This window comes from Hypoxylon trugodes, assembly GCF_022578975.1.
Source record: "Hypoxylon trugodes strain CBS 135444 unplaced genomic scaffold F4822scaffold_4, whole genome shotgun sequence".
Taxonomy (NCBI): Eukaryota; Fungi; Ascomycota; class Sordariomycetes; order Xylariales; family Hypoxylaceae; genus Hypoxylon; species Hypoxylon trugodes.
In genome coordinates, this window is record NW_026250019.1 from 3,424,681 (window position 1) to 3,442,850 (window position 18,170).

Consider the following 18,170-nt stretch of genomic DNA (forward strand, 5'->3'; position numbering starts at 1 on the left):
CGCAAACTGATTCCTCCTTCAAAATTTCCATCCACACCAACATTCAACATCGAGACCACTCTCATTACGACAACCTTTTTATTCAATACAGCAATCACTACCGACCACCTTTCATCTACAAAGGTCCTCAAAGAAAATTTACTACATCAATCCTGAAAAGTATAAATAATTAGGTACGTATTCAACTAGTACATTTTCTTCACATTGCGCGCCCACCTCTTTCCCACCCGATGTCTTTTTTCCCCTTTCCTACTCATAGGCATATACCTACCTAGGTACGCAGGGTAATCTATGAATCCGCGCAATAATCCCTTCATGCAACTGCATTTCTTATATGTATATTTTCCAAAGCTGGAAACTCTACATTTTTCGAAGAGACAATGTCTCAACCGCCGCTGTTGCAATCTACATCCGCTTCAGTATCCCAATCATCATCCCACCCACTTAAAGTCGGTTCGCGCTGCGTTCCTAAGAGAATGCGACGACGATTCAAGAGCTTCTCCGCTAACTATAGCAATTTGCAGTTCAAGACCACAAGGCCTTTGGCGAACAAAGATCTTCGTTTCATTTCACGCGCGACCGACAAGCTTGACAGAAAGCTCCTACGAGAAGCCAACAAAATAAATATAAGACCACAAGACCGGTTGCCACGAAGTGAACCACCCTGGAAGCGACGCCGTCTGAAGAGGAAAGAACGAAAACACCTAAGAAAGCTATCACTGTTAAAAGAACTGTACAACAAAAATATATCACCCCGACAATTGTACCATCACGTTCTTATTGAAGAACTTGATTCCAAATACAGGACACACCTTACTCCGCTTCTTGAAGACCTCAAAGTTTCTAGATACAACCATCCCGTTTCATCACGCAATAAATCCAAGTGTTATGAGAGACATATAAGCAAAATGAATTTCGACGGAAGAAACCCTGCGCCGCGAGCCAACACCGGCCGCGCCGCCGAAGAAGGGAATGGTGCAGAATTTCGCATGACAGGCGCACTACAATCTAGCACTGAAAACGGTGATTCTGATCTCAATACCTTTTACATGGCAGTTGGATTGTCTGCGTTCGGACCTACTATGTCCAACATGAACCAGGACGATGACTATGACGGCGATAACGATGACAACAACAACAACAATGCTTTTCTTATGACGGGCGCATTACCCCCCCTACCCTCTGTCTTTACGACCGAAGATGACGCATTCGTTACGACAAATAGCACATCTGCTGTAGCACCTATCGATGATGCGACCCGTAACGATGAAGAATGTGTCATGACAAGTGGGCTGTCGGCCCCAGAACCCATCCCCAACCGCGCAGATCAAAATGACCCTGATGGATTTTTCATGACGGGTGCGCTTAACTATGGTGATGATGCCGACTTTTATGACGAAGACGCTGACAACTGTATGTCGGGCGGGATCTCTGCTGAAGATATGTATGATAGTGAGGGCAAGCCGAAAGAGATCAACGGAAACTCAGACCAAGATGATCAATTCAATGACACCTAGGAGGCATTGTTGAATTCAGCCATACCTGAGGAGACCGGAAATAACGCACAATCCAACGATACACAGGCGCAAAGCAACCAGGAGCGTCGCCAATCATTCAGCAGCTTGTCCGGTCATTCATCCGGCAGCAAGCGTAAGAGAAGCGAGAATGAAGAGGAACAGCGATCAGAAGCCGATGTGGTAGATCTCACTAAGGATAGCTCATCTTCCGAGTCGTCTTCTATTAGCCGCAAGAAAGCTAAACTCCATGACACCCAAGCGGGTGATCCCTTCAGAACACCTTACATCTCCGAGGAGGAAAGAGTAAGACTCGACAATCGATGCCGACTTAACGATATCGTAAGAGAGCACCTTGATGGTGACAGCATGGTCTATGATAGACTTCCCCCGAAAAAGGGCCGAGGTCGAGCTTCCGGGGAGGGAGCAGTCGTCAATCCTAGCGATTTTGAAATGTCTGGCGCATTGGTGACTGGTTCGATTGAGGTTCGTTTTCTTTGTTTTTCTTCCACGTAATTCTGCGGCCGTCAGTCCTGAAGCTAACCTTACATAGGAGTTATTTAGCGAGGTTCCGTCTAGTTCGTATGGATCGTCTAGCTTTTCAGGTTTCTCCTCATCCGACGCAGAGAGCAGTGGAGGTTGTAACGGCGGCCCTGGCGGCGCTTTCGACGAGGATTACCAAGACTGTCCTGGTGAGGTTGAAGCACCTGAAGCTGAAGAGTTTGAGAATGGCAAGTCGGGTGATGGTGGATTTGACCTAGAGGTTACCCACGATGACTTGCTCAAAGAAGGCCAGAAGGATTGTCCAACTAGTGAGATTTCTTTGCCGCAACTCATTACACCTACTCGCCAGCAACGCTCGTCTTCCTTTGTTCCTAGCCCCTTTACGCCTAGAACAATAATGCCCAGCTCAGTTATGACCGGTATCAACCAGTCTAACAGCCCGGATTCGCCTACTCTGCACACAAGACATTTTCAGCGAATTCTGTCAGGAGAAATCGCGCCTCGCGTTCAGACTACGACACCTCAACCCACCGGATCCATCAACCGAGCTACAACCAATATCCCTCCTAGTTTCACACCCGTAATTCCGGGTACTAACGCTCAGAGCTACGAATATAGTGATGAGGAAGTCAAGGGTGTTGGTTTCAAGCCTAATGCAAAGGCCCCGGGCCGTAGTCGCTCAAAAACGCCAGTCTCTGCACCGCAGCCCTAGGCGGATCTCGGTAGCGGAAGTTCTTGTGAAGGCACGACTGTTGGTCTACACCAGACACAGTCAGATGGCCGCGTGAGAACTCAGAAGACTCTTGCACCTGTTTATAATAGACGACACCCAGATCCTACTTCAACCAGACCGAAGCCCTATGTCAGCAACCTTGTCAAATTTGTTGGCGTTCAGGGAGCTTCTAACGTGGTCAAAGCCCGCTACCACGTTGATGATTTCGACGCCCATCATCAGGCGGCTGTTAAGGAATGCACTACCTTTCCTGAAGTTCTCGCTCATGATCATGCGCTCCTACAGATGGAGAAGGAGATTTGGACACAGATGATGGGCTTTTAGAAGATTTGTTCTTCCGCCCTTTGGTTTGATTAGAATAATTGGTATTTCTGGACTTGTTGCGCTTTGTGCCATGAGACACGAAGTGCGAGGATATTAAGGGTGCCATTTGCATCTGCTCCGCTGGCTGGAGTAGTTTGACGTTTGCTTGTTCGCATTTGCTGTGCCTCTTTGCTCTCACTGGATGAGGATCATAGAGAAGTGCACAGAATGGATATGAATGAACAGCACAATCATGCAACAGAAGCTTGACGAGCAGGTCTTGTCGTTATTAGTTTTTACAGAGATACCAATAAGTTGTTGATTTTATACATTGATTAAAACTGTCCTTCCTTCGATTCGATATGTGAAATATTAATTCTCGCTATTCTACTATTCGATAACTTGTTTAGGATATAATTTGCGATATGCATATTTTTGTATGTAGCTGAGGCTGGACAGGGTACACGCACGCGATGTTGCTGGCTAAACCCGATCCTATTGACGGGATCCAGAGCAAGTTTTCGGATGCCTTGGTCAACCCGAAACCCGATAGCTAGGCAACTAGGTGATGTGTTCATCGAACGAGATCAAATTTTTATAATTTATAAAATGCGGACATATTCATTTCTAGATCTCTCTCAGGTCTGCTAGAATTGCCTCGGTAATTAATTTATTAACCATGGACGCGATTAAATCTCTATATAACCATTTCACCATGCCGGCGCAACAAACGGTATCCCGCCAACAAGTGCGGGACTCCAACGCCCGACTCGACGCCGAGACGTACCCCCGCGTCGCGGTGTTTGTAGGCGGGACATCCGGGATCGGCGAGGCGACGCTGGAGGAATTGGTGCTGGCTGGGAAGGGGAAGTACGCGGTGAGGATTTATGTTGTTGGCCGCGCGGCTTCGGCGACTAGGGTTAATGCGAATTTGGATCGATTGCGGGAGATGAATCCCCTGGCGGAGCTTATTTGGACGGAGGGCGAGATCTCGTTGTTGAGCGAGGTTAGGAGGATTTGTGATGTGGTGAGGGAGAGGGAGAGGAGTTTGGATTTGTTGCTGGTTACGCCGGGGTATGCGCCTTTTGGTGGAAGAGAGGGTGAGTTTGAGTCCGATTTTGCCTTACCTTGCCATGCATCTTTATCTACGTGGTTTGTTGTTTGAGAGTGTATATACTAAATTTGATCACAATGCGAAGAAACGACGGAGGGTCTAGCAGTGCCCCTGGTCCTAGGATATTACGCCCGGATCATGTTCACGCAGCTTTTACTCCCGCTTCTTAAGGAGTCAACGATTCAGGGCAGAGTACTTGCGATTTTGGGCCATGGCACGATGGACTTTTTCTTCGATATCAACGACCTTAACCTCGAGAAACCGGGAAACTTCGGCGGTGGCAAATGCCAGTGCCACTCGTCTATCATGTTGACTATGGGCATGGAGCAGCTCGCTGAGGAGCATAAGGATGTTACGTTTATTCACTCGTACCCAGGGCTCGTGAATACGGGGAATTTGAACCGTGGATGGAGAGGTCATTGGTTCTTGCAGGCTCTTGCGAATATTGTTTTAGCCCCGGCGTTTTTCTTCATAGCTATGAGTATTGAGGAGTCCCGCGAGAGGACTTTGTATATGTTGACAAGTGCGAAGTATGGGGGACATGGTGTTCCGTTGGGTGGTGGTGTGGTGCCTGGGTTGACGGAACGTGGTGAGGAGACGGGAGGCATATTTCTTGTGAATCATAAGAATGCGACGAAGTCGGATGAGAAATGGATGAAAAGGATGAGGGAGAAGGCTAAGGAGAAGATTTTGACGACGACGGAGAAAGTGCTTGGTCCTTATGTGTGATCGGATTTCTTATAAAGGTCAGTACATGCATCTCACGATATTTCTCATTTCACCTTAATATGTGCTGTATGTATAGCGGTGTAGGAGGTATGAAACCGCTAAACCGGGGAGAATACAGCGCTAATATATAATATTTAGGTAATATAATACCACCAATAGGAGGCACTAGATAGTGCTGACCTAGCGAGTTGGGGTTTACCCCACAGCGCTATCTGCATTAAGATGTATCGTCATTGCTGCAGGCGCGGGGGAAGTTACAAAGCTATACCTACTCCGATCGTTCTCCGGGTTGCCGCGGGTCAAATACAACCGAATCTATTTACTATCTTTTTTTTCCCTTTCTTAAATCTAATTCTAAGATTTTAAGCATTAAAAAATTAGAGAAATAAAATTGATTAAGACAGTAGAGAAGAGGAAACTGTGAATCGTATTGTAACTCGGAAATGTTATGAAAATGTCGGAAAAGCTCATAAGCGCAGAGGAAGGTAAGAAACGAAACGAAACTTACCATTGCATCTATTTTATTACTAACCATTGCGTTGTTAGTCGTGAAGCATACCACGTCTGAGAGTTGTTGGGTGGTACTATATGGAAATGTCTACGATGTAACCGAGTTCCTCCCTTCACATCCGGGGGGTTCCAAGATCATCTTACAACTAGCCGGTCGTGATGCCACAGAAGAATACGATCCCATACATCCCCCGGGAACATTAGAAGAAAACCTCAAACCTGAAGCCAAGCTAGGCAAGATTGATCCTCAGACACTAGTCCGGACAACCAAGACAGCAGCCAAGGAAGAGAAGAAAGGTGTAAGCGCCGACGAGATACCCCCAATGGAGAGCCTCCTCAACCTCGACGAAATCGAACAAGTCGCCACGAAGCGTATGCCTGAGAAGGCATGGGCCTACTACTACTCCTCTAGCGATGACACTTTCTCAAAGTCCTTCAATAACAAGGTGTACCGAGACATCCTATTACGCCCGCGCGTCTTCATCGACTGCACCCGCTGCGACTCGAGCACCACTCTCCTAGACCATAAAGTCGGCCTCCCGATCTTCGTCAGTCCCGCTGCGATGGCACGTCTCGGACACCCAGACGGCGAAGCTGGAATCGCGCGTGCGTGCGCGAAGTTCGGCGCTATGCAGGTTATATCTAACAACGCATCCATGACACCCGAACAAATTGTCGCGGACGCGAAACCAGGGCAAATGTTCGGATGGCAGTTATACGTACAAAACGACCGCGCGAAAAGCGAAGCCATGCTCGCGCGCATCAACCGCATGCGTGACCGCTTTAAATTCATCTGTCTGACCCTCGACGCACCCGTCCCGGGAAAACGCGAGTTGGACGAGAAGCAGAACTTCAAGAACGCTGTTACAGTTGCCTCGGGCGTGAAGACTGCTTCTGAACCTAATAGACCTGGTGGTGGGGGAGTTGGACAACAGTTATTCTTTGGTACAGCATCGGATCTCACGTGGAAGGTTACCCTGCCTTGGTTGGCGAAACATACTGATTTGCCGATTGTGTTGAAGGGTGTGCAGACGCATGAGGATGCGTATTTGGCTGCGAAGTATGCGCCTCAGGTCCGAGCGGTGATTTTGTCGAATCATGGGGGAAGAGCATTGGATACGGCGCCTCCGGCTGTGCATACGTTGCTTGAGATTAGGAAGTACTGTCCTGAGGTGCTTGACCGTATTGAGGTGTGGGTCGATGGCGGGATTAAGAGAGGTACGGATGTGGTGAAGGCGTTGTGTCTAGGTGCTAAGGCTGTGGGAATTGGTCGCCCGGCATTGTTCGGTTTGGGGGCTGGGGGGCAGGCCGGTGTGGAAAGGACTTTGGAAAGTAGGATTTTTTCTTTTCTTTTTATTACCCTTTTTGGTTACTTGATGAAAGTCGCTAACGATGCAAACACGGCACAGTTCTGAAGGCAGAGACGGAAACGTGCATGAGGCTGCTGGGCGTGGAGAAAGTGAGCGAGTTGAGTCCGAGACATGTAAGTGTTACCTTCCTATTAAATATGTGAAGGAGAAGATTGGCTAATGGTATTCCCTCGCAGATTAATTCTAGAAAGGTCGAGAGAGACATCTTTGAGGGCGATGCTGGATTAGAGACCTTCGGGCTGTGGGATAAGGTCAAATCCAAGCTATAAGCTGAGTTGCCTATATGTTTAACGATTACTGTACTTGGTTAGAAGCGATTTTCTCTGTTCTTTGGTACCGTTTTGGCCTCGGATAGATCCGGCAGCGTTCTGGTTGAGAATATCCCATACAAATATTGCTCATCAACACAGAGTTCCGCTCATAACGTCACACTGTATAAACTAGCCCTGGAATAATACCTCAAGTAGTATTCGTTCGAACGATCTGATGTGTCACCATTCCCTCGGGCTCAATAGTTCAGTCCTTAATAACCCCATGGGGAGCACTCGATGTTTGCGGGGAAGGTATTCAGATCTACGCGCTATCATTATCATGACCTCCCTTGCAGCATGAAGCCTGGTAAAAATGGCTTATCCTCTCATGATTCGCGAGCCTACGAACTTATACCGGGGTAGTTACGGGAAATAGAAGAGTTAGTGCTAACCCCAGGTTCATCACACGACGCCACCTTCAAGGGATGTTATGCCCCCAACGGTCGACCCTCGCCCACTGTGTACACACCAGTCGAACAGATGCTTCATGCGAACGGGAACTTACATGTGCTCTCTTAAAATACCGAGGTGTGGCTTTGATCTACATAGTTCTCCTGATCTGATCTCTAGAATAAACAGGATAGACGGCCTCGGCTCATCCCAAAAGAGGAAGGACTATTGGTGAGGCGTCATGTCGTGTAAGGTGACTAAAATACTGTGGCTCTGTGTTGGGGGTCGAACACCGCTCAGTGCGGTTGATTTTGCCGAAATAATAAGGCCATTTTACTACGGCTAGGTAGATGGTTAAGTTGCTACTACGTGCTTGATCAGGTTTGATATGCAATAGTCAGAGTTTTATGGTCACGAAAATCGGTGAGATATCATCGTCCTCAACACTCATAGGCTTAGGTAGGTACGCCGGGACTAAGGGCCCCTGAACATGAGTTAGGTACGGCAGTTCTGCAGATACTGAATAATCCCTTGCGACAATGTTGTCTTGTAGTCACCGCAGTTTTCATAATGTTAGACTTCTAGCCTCGCCATTCCCTTCAAATTCGTAACTATCGATATTGAATTACATCTTCTCTATCCTGAAAAGAGGACCGAAAAAAGCCTACGTAACTGGCGACATGTCGAGGATATCTAACGAAGAAGGCAATGGCGTCATGCATACGGTTAACAACAACAAGACAGGAAGCGGGAACACGAAGAGGCATTGTAAACGATTTTGGTGGCTTTACTTGTTAATTTTACTGATAATCATAGTGGCTATAGTTGTTCCATGTGTGTAAGTCTTTGAAGCACATTTTTTGGCCATTGGCAGTGTTACTGATGCAGTACGGCTCCAGGTTGCTCATAGCCGTTCCCAGGATGGCCCAGAAGAAGTTGAATGAAGCCAAATTAAGCATTGATGGGATTACTGTCACCAACGCTCAAACCGACTCTCTAAATATGGCCATCAACTCGACAATTACCACAGATGACTCAACTCACGCTACCATCGACGGCTTCGAAGGTACAATGTACCTAGCGGATGTTAACCCTCCTCTAGCATTCGCAAAGATCGACTTTCCTCAAACAACGTCACACGCTCTACAAACCGTCAACATCAGCCAACAGATTCCCATCTCAGATTCAAATGCTCTCACAACATTCAACGAGCACCTCATACGGCAAGAATCTATCTATGTGATGGTTCAGGGGGACACACATGCCCACGTTCGCGGTATCTCGTGCGCATATCCAGTTACCTTCAGGAAGACGGTTCCACTCAAGGGACTTAACAGCTTCAAGGGTCTCAGTGTGACCAATCCGCACGTAAATACCGGGCAATTCGACAACTTCAATGCCACGGCTCATATCCCTAATCCGTCTGATCTGACGCTGGATATCGTATGTCACCCCCTCCTTCTTACCCCAAGGGAAAAAGAAAGCAGACTGATACTTATGACACAGGGCAACACCACATTCCACACCTACTTCAACAACACCGAAATCGGGACGGCGTATATCTTAAACGTGGTACTACGCGCCGGGATGACTAACGACTTCTTCATATGGGCCGATATCAACGAGACGACAATACTCGAGGCATTAACGCAGAGGCCTTGGTGCGAGCGCAATGGTACTCTAACGTTCCAACTCGCAGGTAAGAATGTGACGAACAACGGTCAGGCTCTACCGTACTTTGCGACTGCGTTAGGTGCGACGAATGCTAGTGTGGATATCCCAATCGGCCAGGCTGTGTGGAGTGATATTGGACTTTCTATTGCTTGTAGTGACTAGTTTTCGTTGATGGAAGGTTGTGTTGGTAAGAGAGACGACACATTGAAATAAGATACCGAGTTAGGAGCAGCAAGGCAACTAGGGATGTGCGAGGGAATATAACACAAGATCATACACATCTAGATGTACGTCTCAGCCACTTTTTCCACAAAACTTCACGCCAAGTCGGAGTAGCGAGATAGATAATGCAGTGTTCTATAGTGAAACTCCGAGAGCAAAACTCAACCCCGAAGTCCGGAGAATCCAAGGATCCCCCAGTTTACCATGCACATTCCGACCGCTTACTTCGACTCATACTCATACAAAGCTCCAGTAATTACCGGACGGCTGGCCTTGCCTCTCGCGTAGTCTTCAGGCAGCGGCGTATCAGCGAACAAGGCAAATCCATGTTCGGCTGAGTAGCGAGTGCCATGGCATGACGCCGCGTCAACAAGGGACCGAATTCGCGCGACTTCTTCAGTCGAGAGCTCTACATTAGCCGCGGCGCAGTTCTCTTCTAAAGCCGTGTTTCTCGTAGTACTAAGCACATATACCGTTAAAATTTTGTCACTATTAGAAAGGGGAATCATAAATACTTACCCTGGAATCAAAAAGATATCATCACCTTGGCTCAACAACCACGCCAGCGTCAACTGCGCGGCCGTGCATCCCTTCCCATCCGCCACGGCCTTCAGCTCGTCGACCAAAGTCATGTTCTTGGGGAAATTCTCTGGCGAAAAACGCGGGTACAGTCGGCGGACATCGTCAGGTCCGAAGTCAGAAGGGCTCTTGATGCGTCCACTCAGCAAACCACGTGAGAGCGGTGCATAACCCACGACTACGACGCCGAGCTCGCGACATGTGGCTAGAAGACCGTTTTGCGCGTCCTCGATATCTGTTGTGAAGGGACTATATTCCACTTGCACAGCAGAGATAGGATGAACAGCATGTGCGCGCCGCAAGGTAGCCGCAGAGACTTCGCACAAACCAAGGTAGCGAATTTTTCCCTGTCTGTTTAAGGTGATTTGTTAACTCTACTATATTTAGCATCAATCGAGTGCACGTACTCCTTAATCTTCACCATCTCAGCCACGATATGCTCGATAGGCGTGCTTCCATCGAGTCGGTGCGGGTACCAAAGGTCGATGTAGTCGGTACCTAGGCGCTTGAGGCTCTTCTCACATGCCTCTTTGACGTGTTCGATGTCACCGCGGAAGCCAAAACCCCCATCTCCAAGTGGCACGCCGCCGAATTTAGTGGCGAGGAAGATGTCTGAGCGTTTGCCGCTCTTGGCGAACCATTTTCCTATGAGGTCTTCTGAGTCGCCCTAATATTAAGGGATCAGGCGTTGGTGCTATGGAACGTGCGTGACGGGTTTGAAAGGGGGAGTTTACATAGAAATCGCTGGTATCCCAGAATGTTTCACCAATTTGGTGCGCATGGTCCAGTAGTGCGAGTCTTTGCTCGTCGGGCATGGGCTTGCCGTATCCGATCGAGAGGCCCATGGCGCCGAAGCCTATGCGTGGGACCTGTGGGCCATTCCTGCCTAGTGGACGCGTGGGAATGGATGACATGGCTGAAATTCGAGTAAGATGATAAGTTGAGCGGGAACTGGATAGTATATTGAGTTTTGGGGATGACAAGAGGGCCGTGTTTAACATTTGCGATTAAATTTAGTCTCTACTTATAGAAAAGAGTTCATGGCTCTGATGGGATGGCGGATCGTAGAGTTCATCCCATACGCCCCGCGACCGTCTCGCGTAGTCCGCTTTGTGGGTGCGGACTTGGGACGGAGCTGCGGAGTTGTGGCGAGTTTGAAACCCATGGCGACAATCTCGATATGACGTATATCCTTACGCTAGGGTTCGTCTGCTTGTTTCGTCGCAGAACATTTGCATCTCATTGACACCAAAAGACCTAAGGGGGTGAGGTCAGCTCTCGATGAGGGTGGTTGCGGAGTAATTTGATACTTACAACGCCAGGAAGAACATGGCGAAGTCGTCAATATCGTCTCCTGTTCCAGTCCGCACGAATTCGTCAAAGTCGAAAGCGGATATGATCCACATAGGCTTTTCTCTCCATGCTCTAAAGAAATCTAAGGGACTAGTAGCCTTCCATAGATGTTTTGATAAACTCCATCGATGGACATATTTCCAGTACCCAAGATCGGTTATACCTAGGTGTTCCCGGGATGTCAGTGGAGGAGCTGAAGTTTTGCGACCTAGGGGTCCTACCAGCTACCCTTCGTCCTTTCAGCAAGTCCCAGAGAGCTTCGAAAACAATACATATGAGGTACGTCCTCCTAACGCTTTCCGCAAAGAACCAACGCTATTCATAATTAGCACCTACAAACACTTTGGGTGCATGCGGTTATCCTCACTTCCCAGGATTCAGGCGGCTTCTTGCGAATCTCGCCATCATCTAACTCGGCAAATTCTTCAAGATTATCTCTCAGTTTTACTAGCTCGGCATTCCAGGCCGATAATAGTGGTAAATCATTATCAACTTGTTGACCAAGCGTGATATCACCGTCAAACATGCGAATAGTTTGGTAAGCAATAAGAGCATGTACTCTCGCGAGCTTCTCTAAAGGAGTAAGTGCCGTACCACTGGCAGTTTCTTTGAGAATGTTGATGTTCTCGTGTAGGATCCTCAGAACAAGGCCACGAGTTGCCTCTGTCTGGTTCTTGTAGATAGCACACGTCGAGTAGGCTTGTAAAATCCAACGAGGCGGGTTTTCTACGTATAGTTGGCGATGCATGTATATAGTAGAATTTTCTTGGGCAAACGTAGTATGGAAGTTTTTAAAGACGTTTACTGTATAAGAAATTCTGGTCGAAGTGTCGGATAGTTGCCATGGAGCGTACTCATCCTACAATCGTAAGCATCGATGTAGGAGAGGGACTAGTATCCCAAACATAGACTTACACACATAGCCCACATTCTCGTGTAATCCTCCCGCGACAATGATTTACCTGTTGGTGCAGACGCCACTTGCGAGCTTTGCCTCAAGAGGTCAAATGGCCCGGGGGTTTCACCAAATCCATGTTGTGCTATTGAATCCAGTAAAGATTCAAGAGTACTGTCGATCTGAAGTGGCGGATCAGATGATAGATTCATTACTTCCGTGCTGAATGTGGCGGATAGTTCGTCACCATCTAACGTAGAGCCATCTCCACAGGAAGTGGACGAAGGTCCGGAGAATGAGTCTAGGTTCATCGAAGCATCTAGTGAGGAGTTGTACAACTGCATATCCAACTGTCCACCGTAGACACAGAGATAACGCTTTTTGGTGCAATTACTACAAGCTGGTACCCGCTTGTCACAGCGACGTTTGCTTCTCACACATGCATTACAGCTCTTTTGTCTTGATGCACCACCGCTAGGAGCCATTGGTTCCACTATGAAAGAAATATGATGATAGGTAATTCTGAGGGCTGACGGTAGAACTGAAATTGTCGCGTGGGATATTGATACCGTAACAGTGGAATAGAAGCAAGTTCTGTCTAGTCAAGTATCGTACAAGACGTGAATGGCGGAGGCTAAGTCCTGAACTCCGCAAGTCCGCTGCCGGCCTCCGCAGGATCCGCTGATCTAGACCTCAGAATTGAAGCACAACGAATTACTTAGCGGACTTCATCACTAGAGACTCGGGCAATGTTGAACGAAATATTAAACAGGATTGAACTTTTACAGAATTATAATAATCCTCAATACCTTACCCCTATCGCAATTCTCAATACCAACCTAGATGGTTCTAAAATTCTGCGATGAGAATCGCGTTCGACAAACACTACAGCTACAATTAATAGCACATTGTGAAATGTATCACGGTTTGCTACTTGCTAACAAGGAAGCTTCGATATCGGATACATTTAATATCGCACTCTGTATACCAGGAACTTATTAGTATCGACGCCTAAGAGAGCCCTCGACTTTTACACACAATTGATAACATTTTATCTATCCCAATAAATTGTCATTGGCTTCAAGTCGCCCTCCAATCCCCTGTGTTGAGTGACGACAATGGCAGACACCAAGGCGTATTGCAGTTGCGACACTTGTCCGCCATCTCCCAGGTACATAGCCCAGTATCACTCATGACCAGCTGGAACGTCTTGCAAAAACGCCATTCGTTCCCCTGAAACCGTTACACCAGATTCGTCCCGAGAAAGCCACGGCGTTGGCGTCACAGCCGATTGTCGCAGTGATTCCAGCGCGAGGCATCATTGTTTCAGTGCTGAAGAGGAGAAAGGTAAAAGATTGGCTTAGAAGGGGGCAGAGAAGCATGCTGGAATGAGACATTCAGCCATCCTAGGTACGTGAGGACTGACAGGTAATATATGATACAAGGCTTTTTCGGAATTGCACACTTGGAGACATATATGAGTAAACAGAAAAACATTTATACTTGAGATCGTCTCAGATCGTCGGCACATAAGAGCCGCGAAGACGGACCACCTGGTCGCGAATTCCTGCCTATTCAAGATCTAGATTCGGCCGTCGAGCGGTAGAGCGGGTGAGTGCTTTAGACGGGAACCGGCAGACTTTTCAAGCAAACTCAGGCGGACCAACTTGTCACAACCTACCTGCCTAATAACTTATTTACTGTTCACATGAGAAGCGTGCCATCCGTGTCCGAGACAGACGGGTCTTACGCTGTGCCATGTCGGATTATCGCATCAGATCGCGCTATCTCGGGGCTCTGGAAACGTGGTATCGAGGGTACAGAATCAGCTGTGACTCCTGAAGCCCCATGTCTGGTGTGCCCTGTCTCACTGTGCTAGCCCCGAGAGTTAGGAAGAATTCCGTCCGACTGGACTGCGCTGCGCAAACGTGGCGAGACACAAATTGGGGGTGCGGAACTTATGTGACAGATGGGGGTGTTCTTTTTCTCGCCAGCATCTTCCCTATGAGGAAATATGCAAGGACGTGTGTAACGTGTCGTCTCTAGGATAGGTAGATCTACTGACAAGTGCAAGATATTGAAACTACCCGGGGACACTGAGGATCGTTGGACGAATTCCGTGCATATCTGGTTCGCATATTTCTTTGTCGACAGAAACGCATGTAAGTTGGGATACGTACGTGCTGTAGGATTTTGGTTCCCTTCTGGGGGGCTAGGATTTAGCGAGACGTGACAGTACTACGATGCGTTGCTGACAATGAGACTATTGGACCGGCTTGTGTGATGGGAAAGTTACAATTCGTACTAATCAGTCTCCCCTGGCGCTAACTATTGACGGGTTGAAAATTTGCTAGATGAGTTCCAGTTGAATATCCCGTGCAGCCGAATGATTACTATCTCTTTGAGACATCTTGGAGGCCTTTGGATCCAGAGATTTGGTTTATCTAGGTACCAAAGCAGGTAGGTGGATAGTGTATAATGACGTCTGCTTAGGTATTTGCGCAGATACCTAAGCGAGCATTGGGGGTCCTAACATTCAGTATGACAAGCGCTTAAGTTCCTAATTATCCTGTAGTAAGAATCGTCTTACCGCCGTACCTTATTACCTAAGGGAGCAAGGAAGCGAGGAAACGTTCCTGAGGAGCCTCAGTTTGAATATTTTCGGGTCTGCGGCGCCCCCGAGTAGTGGGTTAGTGGGTAGGCCAGTAAGCACGAAAGCTGACGACAGAACGTGGGCGGCCTATAGGCGGGTCCGCGAAACCAAGACCCAGGGGCCAGTTAGTTCCGGCTAGGATACCGATCTTTCAGCTCGTGGCATGCCCGTACGGCCTGCATCTATATAATAATATTACACCGCAGTTGGCCAAGCTTGTTTGAAGGATCAAAGAGGTTACCTGCCCTGCGGATTTAGTACATGGTACGACAAAACGACCATGGTCCCAGGCGTCAAGGTGAATTGTCCCCCTTCATACGTACGAAGGCCCTCGAGAGTTATGCGACGCAACGGAATGGTCCCCGACGGGAATGGCGCGCCGATCTCTATTCCTTCGGCGATATCTAGCGGGCCAAGGTATATGTTTTCAAAGACATAAACTGTTAGATTGCTATGAGATTGCTGAAAGACGAGCATCGATCGTTATTCTTCTGGTCTTGGTATGTTTTAAACTACTGCACATGAAGCCTAGAGGCCGAGGTGAACGAGAACGATGCAAGGAAGAAAAGCCACTAGATGGTACTAATCGACTTGTGATGCAATGGTGATCCAGAAGGAATTGGCTTGGATTTGACGAAAGGGGAAGTTGCTGCACGGGGATCTCCCGCGCAACATCTAACTGCCTACATACACGTGTAAGTAAGGCCTAACTAGCAGACAGGGAGGCGCGGCTATTCTCTGAGGCCTATCCGGAAAAGACGAGTCGATTTGGGTGGCGTTGACGTATACGATAACCGTAGACATGGGCAGGGGGCACGGCAAACTCCAGAGGATGAAGATTCTATTGAAAGATCGAAGCACCCGTAGTAATACGATGGTGGCTGAAGTTATGAACGCTGTATTTAATGTATTAGGTGGTCATCGCGGCGCGGTTTATTTCGGTCGGGGAATTCAAAACACTGTGTACACAATAATAGCTTCGTACGTTATAGTATGTAAGGCTAGATCTCTTGGAACCCCCACAACTTAGCACGTGCATGATAAATAGATAGTTGCTATAGGTATACTATACTATTACTTAGTCTCGTGCGAAATATGAATTACGCAACGTTGGGCGAGAAAGGGGTTTAGATCGCGTTCACCATCTCCAGTAGATCTGTATCCCGTGCATCGATCAAGAGAAAAGCAATAGCCACAATGGAGGTGTACCTAACTAGGCGTACAGCGGCGAAAAACTGATACGATGAAAAATAAAATAAAGAATGCTGTATTTTCTTTTCTCGCATCCAATAGTTTGGCGATCCATTTACCAAGACCCCAGCCCGCAAGCGGCTGGTATGTATTTTAACACCTTTCCAAGAGTAGGTCCGGTGGGTTGAACGTTTAGATAATCCTTACAGTAGCTTAGATAGTTGAAGTCGGCACTGTTGCGAGCGTCCCCGTCGATGTAAGGAGGAGTTAGGTAGCTTTCTACATCGAATTTAATACGTCGGTTAGAGGTAGGTAGCATTATCGTTATTTTTTCTTCTTTCTTTTCCTTCCCTAGTGCCGGCCCGAACAGATCATATACACTAGAACACCCCGGATGACCTGATTTTCCCCTTTATAGTCGTTGTGGTAATAAACGTCTTCCGGTTTTATGTATGTTGTAGACTCATGCGCCGCCATACCCAGGTACTGAGCGCTATGGCGAGCCTAGTGTAAGTTACTATAACTTTTTCAGTAAATGCTGAAATGCGTTTCATTGGTAGAAGCTGCTGACAACACTAAGGCTGATCGTATCCTTGGAGAAGGTCTTGGCATTCTTTGTCCATAGGTACAGTAAGCAGAAAAGGGTTAATAAGTTACCTATATAAGGATAGCGTATAGGGTGTTGGGTGATACGAGGAATAGGCTCTATAAAGAAAGAGCATACCTATTTGGCAAATGCTTCTTGACCGAGAGGAATTTCTCCCTGAGTGCCATGGAAAACTAGACATACGGTACCGTAGCATAGGGAGATATGTATACAATCACGAACCTGGAGGCTGGCAAGGGTTCGAACCACGGGCCACCATGAGGCTTTGCCTCCTAATATCAGATCTGGGGGCTATCGAATAATAGCTCGGCCAAAAAAGGATAGGGAACGGCCGAGCCAGGACTTGGATCTTACTCCCGAAATGACGAGAATCACCGAAAACCCCTGCCTCATGTTAGCCTTACTACTGCTACCATGCTACCACCATGTACAGAGGGACGAGCTTGGCGCCCGGCGCAGGGAATCAGGGATACCGGCGGGGACGCTAGTAAAGGGAATTTTCCCTTTAAAGCGTAGGAGGAACGTGGCATGCCGCGTGCCGCGCCCACATTCACACGAAGTTTGGGGGGGAAAGGGATGGGGAAGACCTGCGAGCCTAAACGGAGCCGGCCATGTCCCATGAAAGAGAAGGGAAAAAAACCTTCAGGAGGGGAAAGAAGGGGGAGGAGTGGGAACCACGATCACCGTTATCCGCCTTGCAGACATGGAACCTAGACCTAATTATAATTGGTACCGATTTTTATCATACATGAAGAAATCTCACTGGCCCAACTTCTACGGTACCCTCCTGTAGGCTATCACATAGGTCGATTTACGTTAGAAGTGCCGTTGGCCCCCAGATTGCTTAATGAACATGTTATTTCAACTGTCGATATGTAGTCTTACATCATGGTATAAAATCCACTGTAGCCTATATTTACGTGGAATGTCTCTAAAAGCAGGTAAGAAAAAGACGAAGGAACAATTAGAAGAAGATGAATTCTTCTTGTACATAGTAGAGATGTGACTGACTCGAGTTGGTGTGGAACGCCGCCAACCACGTGGAAATCTTTTCTACCTACATATACATATAGACATACTATAGATTCGAACTAATCTACGTGTACTTTGTGTACTTCATTTGTACGATGCATTGAATGGGCAAGCATTAGTACTGTATAAAGCGGAGAGGAGTGGCTTTAGTGAATGGCCTCCACCCACCCCTTATACACAACATGCATACAGACCCACGAAGTATATCGAGTTGTACAGCTTTCTTAGCTTCCTATTCGCCCAAATGAGAGGGACCTGGGTAAGGTCTCACCCAAGACTTGCATGAGGCGCGGCAATTCTGCAAGACAAACAGATGCTCCCTTGAGTAGCGATCCGGACACTGTGCCTATGCCTTTCATATCTCCCCTACCATACTGCCATAGTGCTCCGGGAAGTAAGAACAAAAAAGAAATCCAACATAGTAGTAAACCGGTGCAGCACACCGAAAATGAATTATGATAAGATGTCACACCGACCGATGACAAG

The 18,170-nt window shown here is 47.7% G+C and overlaps 7 protein-coding genes across 7 annotated transcripts; 5 read left to right on the forward strand and 2 right to left on the reverse strand.

Moving 5' to 3' along the window:
• The first annotated feature begins 434 nt into the window (after positions 1 to 434).
• On the forward strand, positions 435 to 1,700 carry F4822DRAFT_231203 (uncharacterized protein). Its single transcript, XM_051454137.1, has one exon. The coding sequence runs from the start codon at positions 477 to 479 to the stop codon at positions 1,515 to 1,517; it is 1,041 nt and encodes a 346-aa protein (XP_051316045.1). The 5' UTR covers positions 435 to 476; the 3' UTR covers positions 1,518 to 1,700.
• F4822DRAFT_231187 (uncharacterized protein) lies at positions 1,701 to 2,861 on the forward strand. The gene is made up of 2 exons (XM_051454136.1): positions 1,701 to 2,000; positions 2,068 to 2,861. Exons 1-2 carry the CDS (start codon positions 1,884 to 1,886, stop codon positions 2,728 to 2,730), a joined length of 780 nt encoding a protein of 259 aa, XP_051316046.1. The 5' UTR covers positions 1,701 to 1,883; the 3' UTR covers positions 2,731 to 2,861.
• Positions 2,862 to 3,587: 726 nt separating this feature from the next.
• On the forward strand, positions 3,588 to 5,240 carry F4822DRAFT_401389 (uncharacterized protein). Its single transcript, XM_051457941.1, has 3 exons — positions 3,588 to 4,154; positions 4,254 to 4,914; positions 5,036 to 5,240. The coding sequence occupies exons 1-2, from the start codon at positions 3,734 to 3,736 to the stop codon at positions 4,895 to 4,897; spliced, it is 1,065 nt and encodes a 354-aa protein (XP_051316047.1). The 5' UTR covers positions 3,588 to 3,733; the 3' UTR covers positions 4,898 to 4,914; positions 5,036 to 5,240.
• On the forward strand, positions 5,241 to 7,308 carry F4822DRAFT_401391 (FMN-dependent dehydrogenase-domain-containing protein). The gene is made up of 4 exons (XM_051457942.1): positions 5,241 to 5,382; positions 5,444 to 6,739; positions 6,817 to 6,890; positions 6,954 to 7,308. Exons 1-4 carry the CDS (start codon positions 5,346 to 5,348, stop codon positions 7,044 to 7,046), a joined length of 1,500 nt encoding a protein of 499 aa, XP_051316048.1. The 5' UTR covers positions 5,241 to 5,345; the 3' UTR covers positions 7,047 to 7,308.
• Positions 7,309 to 7,906: 598 nt separating this feature from the next.
• Positions 7,907 to 9,455, forward strand: F4822DRAFT_231237 (uncharacterized protein). The gene is made up of 4 exons (XM_051454138.1): positions 7,907 to 7,937; positions 8,032 to 8,316; positions 8,378 to 8,921; positions 8,985 to 9,455. Exons 2-4 carry the CDS (start codon positions 8,159 to 8,161, stop codon positions 9,312 to 9,314), a joined length of 1,032 nt encoding a protein of 343 aa, XP_051316049.1. The 5' UTR covers positions 7,907 to 7,937; positions 8,032 to 8,158; the 3' UTR covers positions 9,315 to 9,455.
• F4822DRAFT_443192 (Aldo/keto reductase) lies at positions 9,408 to 10,867 on the reverse strand (the record flags this gene model as incomplete). Its single annotated transcript, XM_051463079.1, has 4 exons — positions 9,408 to 9,833; positions 9,894 to 10,304; positions 10,361 to 10,620; positions 10,688 to 10,867. 4 exons carry the CDS (start codon positions 10,865 to 10,867, stop codon positions 9,596 to 9,598), a joined length of 1,089 nt encoding a protein of 362 aa, XP_051316050.1. The 3' UTR covers positions 9,408 to 9,595.
• A 183-nt stretch (positions 10,868 to 11,050) lies between these two features.
• Positions 11,051 to 12,821, reverse strand: F4822DRAFT_231243 (uncharacterized protein). Its single transcript, XM_051454139.1, has 5 exons — positions 12,222 to 12,821; positions 11,674 to 12,165; positions 11,528 to 11,621; positions 11,268 to 11,469; positions 11,051 to 11,210 (listed from the first exon to the last, which is right to left on the reverse strand). Exons 1-5 carry the CDS (start codon positions 12,684 to 12,686, stop codon positions 11,147 to 11,149), a joined length of 1,317 nt encoding a protein of 438 aa, XP_051316051.1. The 5' UTR covers positions 12,687 to 12,821; the 3' UTR covers positions 11,051 to 11,146.
• Between the last annotated feature and the right edge of the window lie 5,349 nt (positions 12,822 to 18,170).

Coding starts and splice junctions, on each gene's coding strand:
- F4822DRAFT_231187 (XM_051454136.1), top strand. CDS start 1,884: ATGGTCTATGATAGACTTCCCCCGAAAAAGGGCCGAGGTCGAGCTTCC. Junction 2,001..2,067: donor TGGTGACTGGTTCGATTGAG/GTTCGTTTTCTT, acceptor AACCTTACATAG/GAGTTATTTAGCGAGGTTCC.
- F4822DRAFT_231203 (XM_051454137.1), top strand. CDS start 477: ATGCGACGACGATTCAAGAGCTTCTCCGCTAACTATAGCAATTTGCAG.
- F4822DRAFT_401389 (XM_051457941.1), top strand. CDS start 3,734: ATGGACGCGATTAAATCTCTATATAACCATTTCACCATGCCGGCGCAA. Junction 4,155..4,253: donor GCCTTTTGGTGGAAGAGAGG/GTGAGTTTGAGT, acceptor CACAATGCGAAG/AAACGACGGAGGGTCTAGCA.
- F4822DRAFT_401391 (XM_051457942.1), top strand. CDS start 5,346: ATGAAAATGTCGGAAAAGCTCATAAGCGCAGAGGAAG. Junction 5,383..5,443: donor GCTCATAAGCGCAGAGGAAG/GTAAGAAACGAA, acceptor TTGCGTTGTTAG/TCGTGAAGCATACCACGTCT. Junction 6,740..6,816: donor TGTGGAAAGGACTTTGGAAA/GTAGGATTTTTT, acceptor AACACGGCACAG/TTCTGAAGGCAGAGACGGAA.
- F4822DRAFT_231237 (XM_051454138.1), top strand. CDS start 8,159: ATGTCGAGGATATCTAACGAAGAAGGCAATGGCGTCATGCATACGGTT. Junction 8,317..8,377: donor GCTATAGTTGTTCCATGTGT/GTAAGTCTTTGA, acceptor GTACGGCTCCAG/GTTGCTCATAGCCGTTCCCA. Junction 8,922..8,984: donor CTGATCTGACGCTGGATATC/GTATGTCACCCC, acceptor CTTATGACACAG/GGCAACACCACATTCCACAC.
- F4822DRAFT_231243 (XM_051454139.1), bottom strand. CDS start 12,686: ATGGCTCCTAGCGGTGGTGCATCAAGACAAAAGAGCTGTAATGCATGT. Junction 11,622..11,673: donor AGCCGCCTGAATCCTGGGAA/GTGAGGATAACC, acceptor AATTATGAATAG/CGTTGGTTCTTTGCGGAAAG. Junction 11,470..11,527: donor GAAAGGACGAAGGGTAGCTG/GTAGGACCCCTA, acceptor GGGAACACCTAG/GTATAACCGATCTTGGGTAC.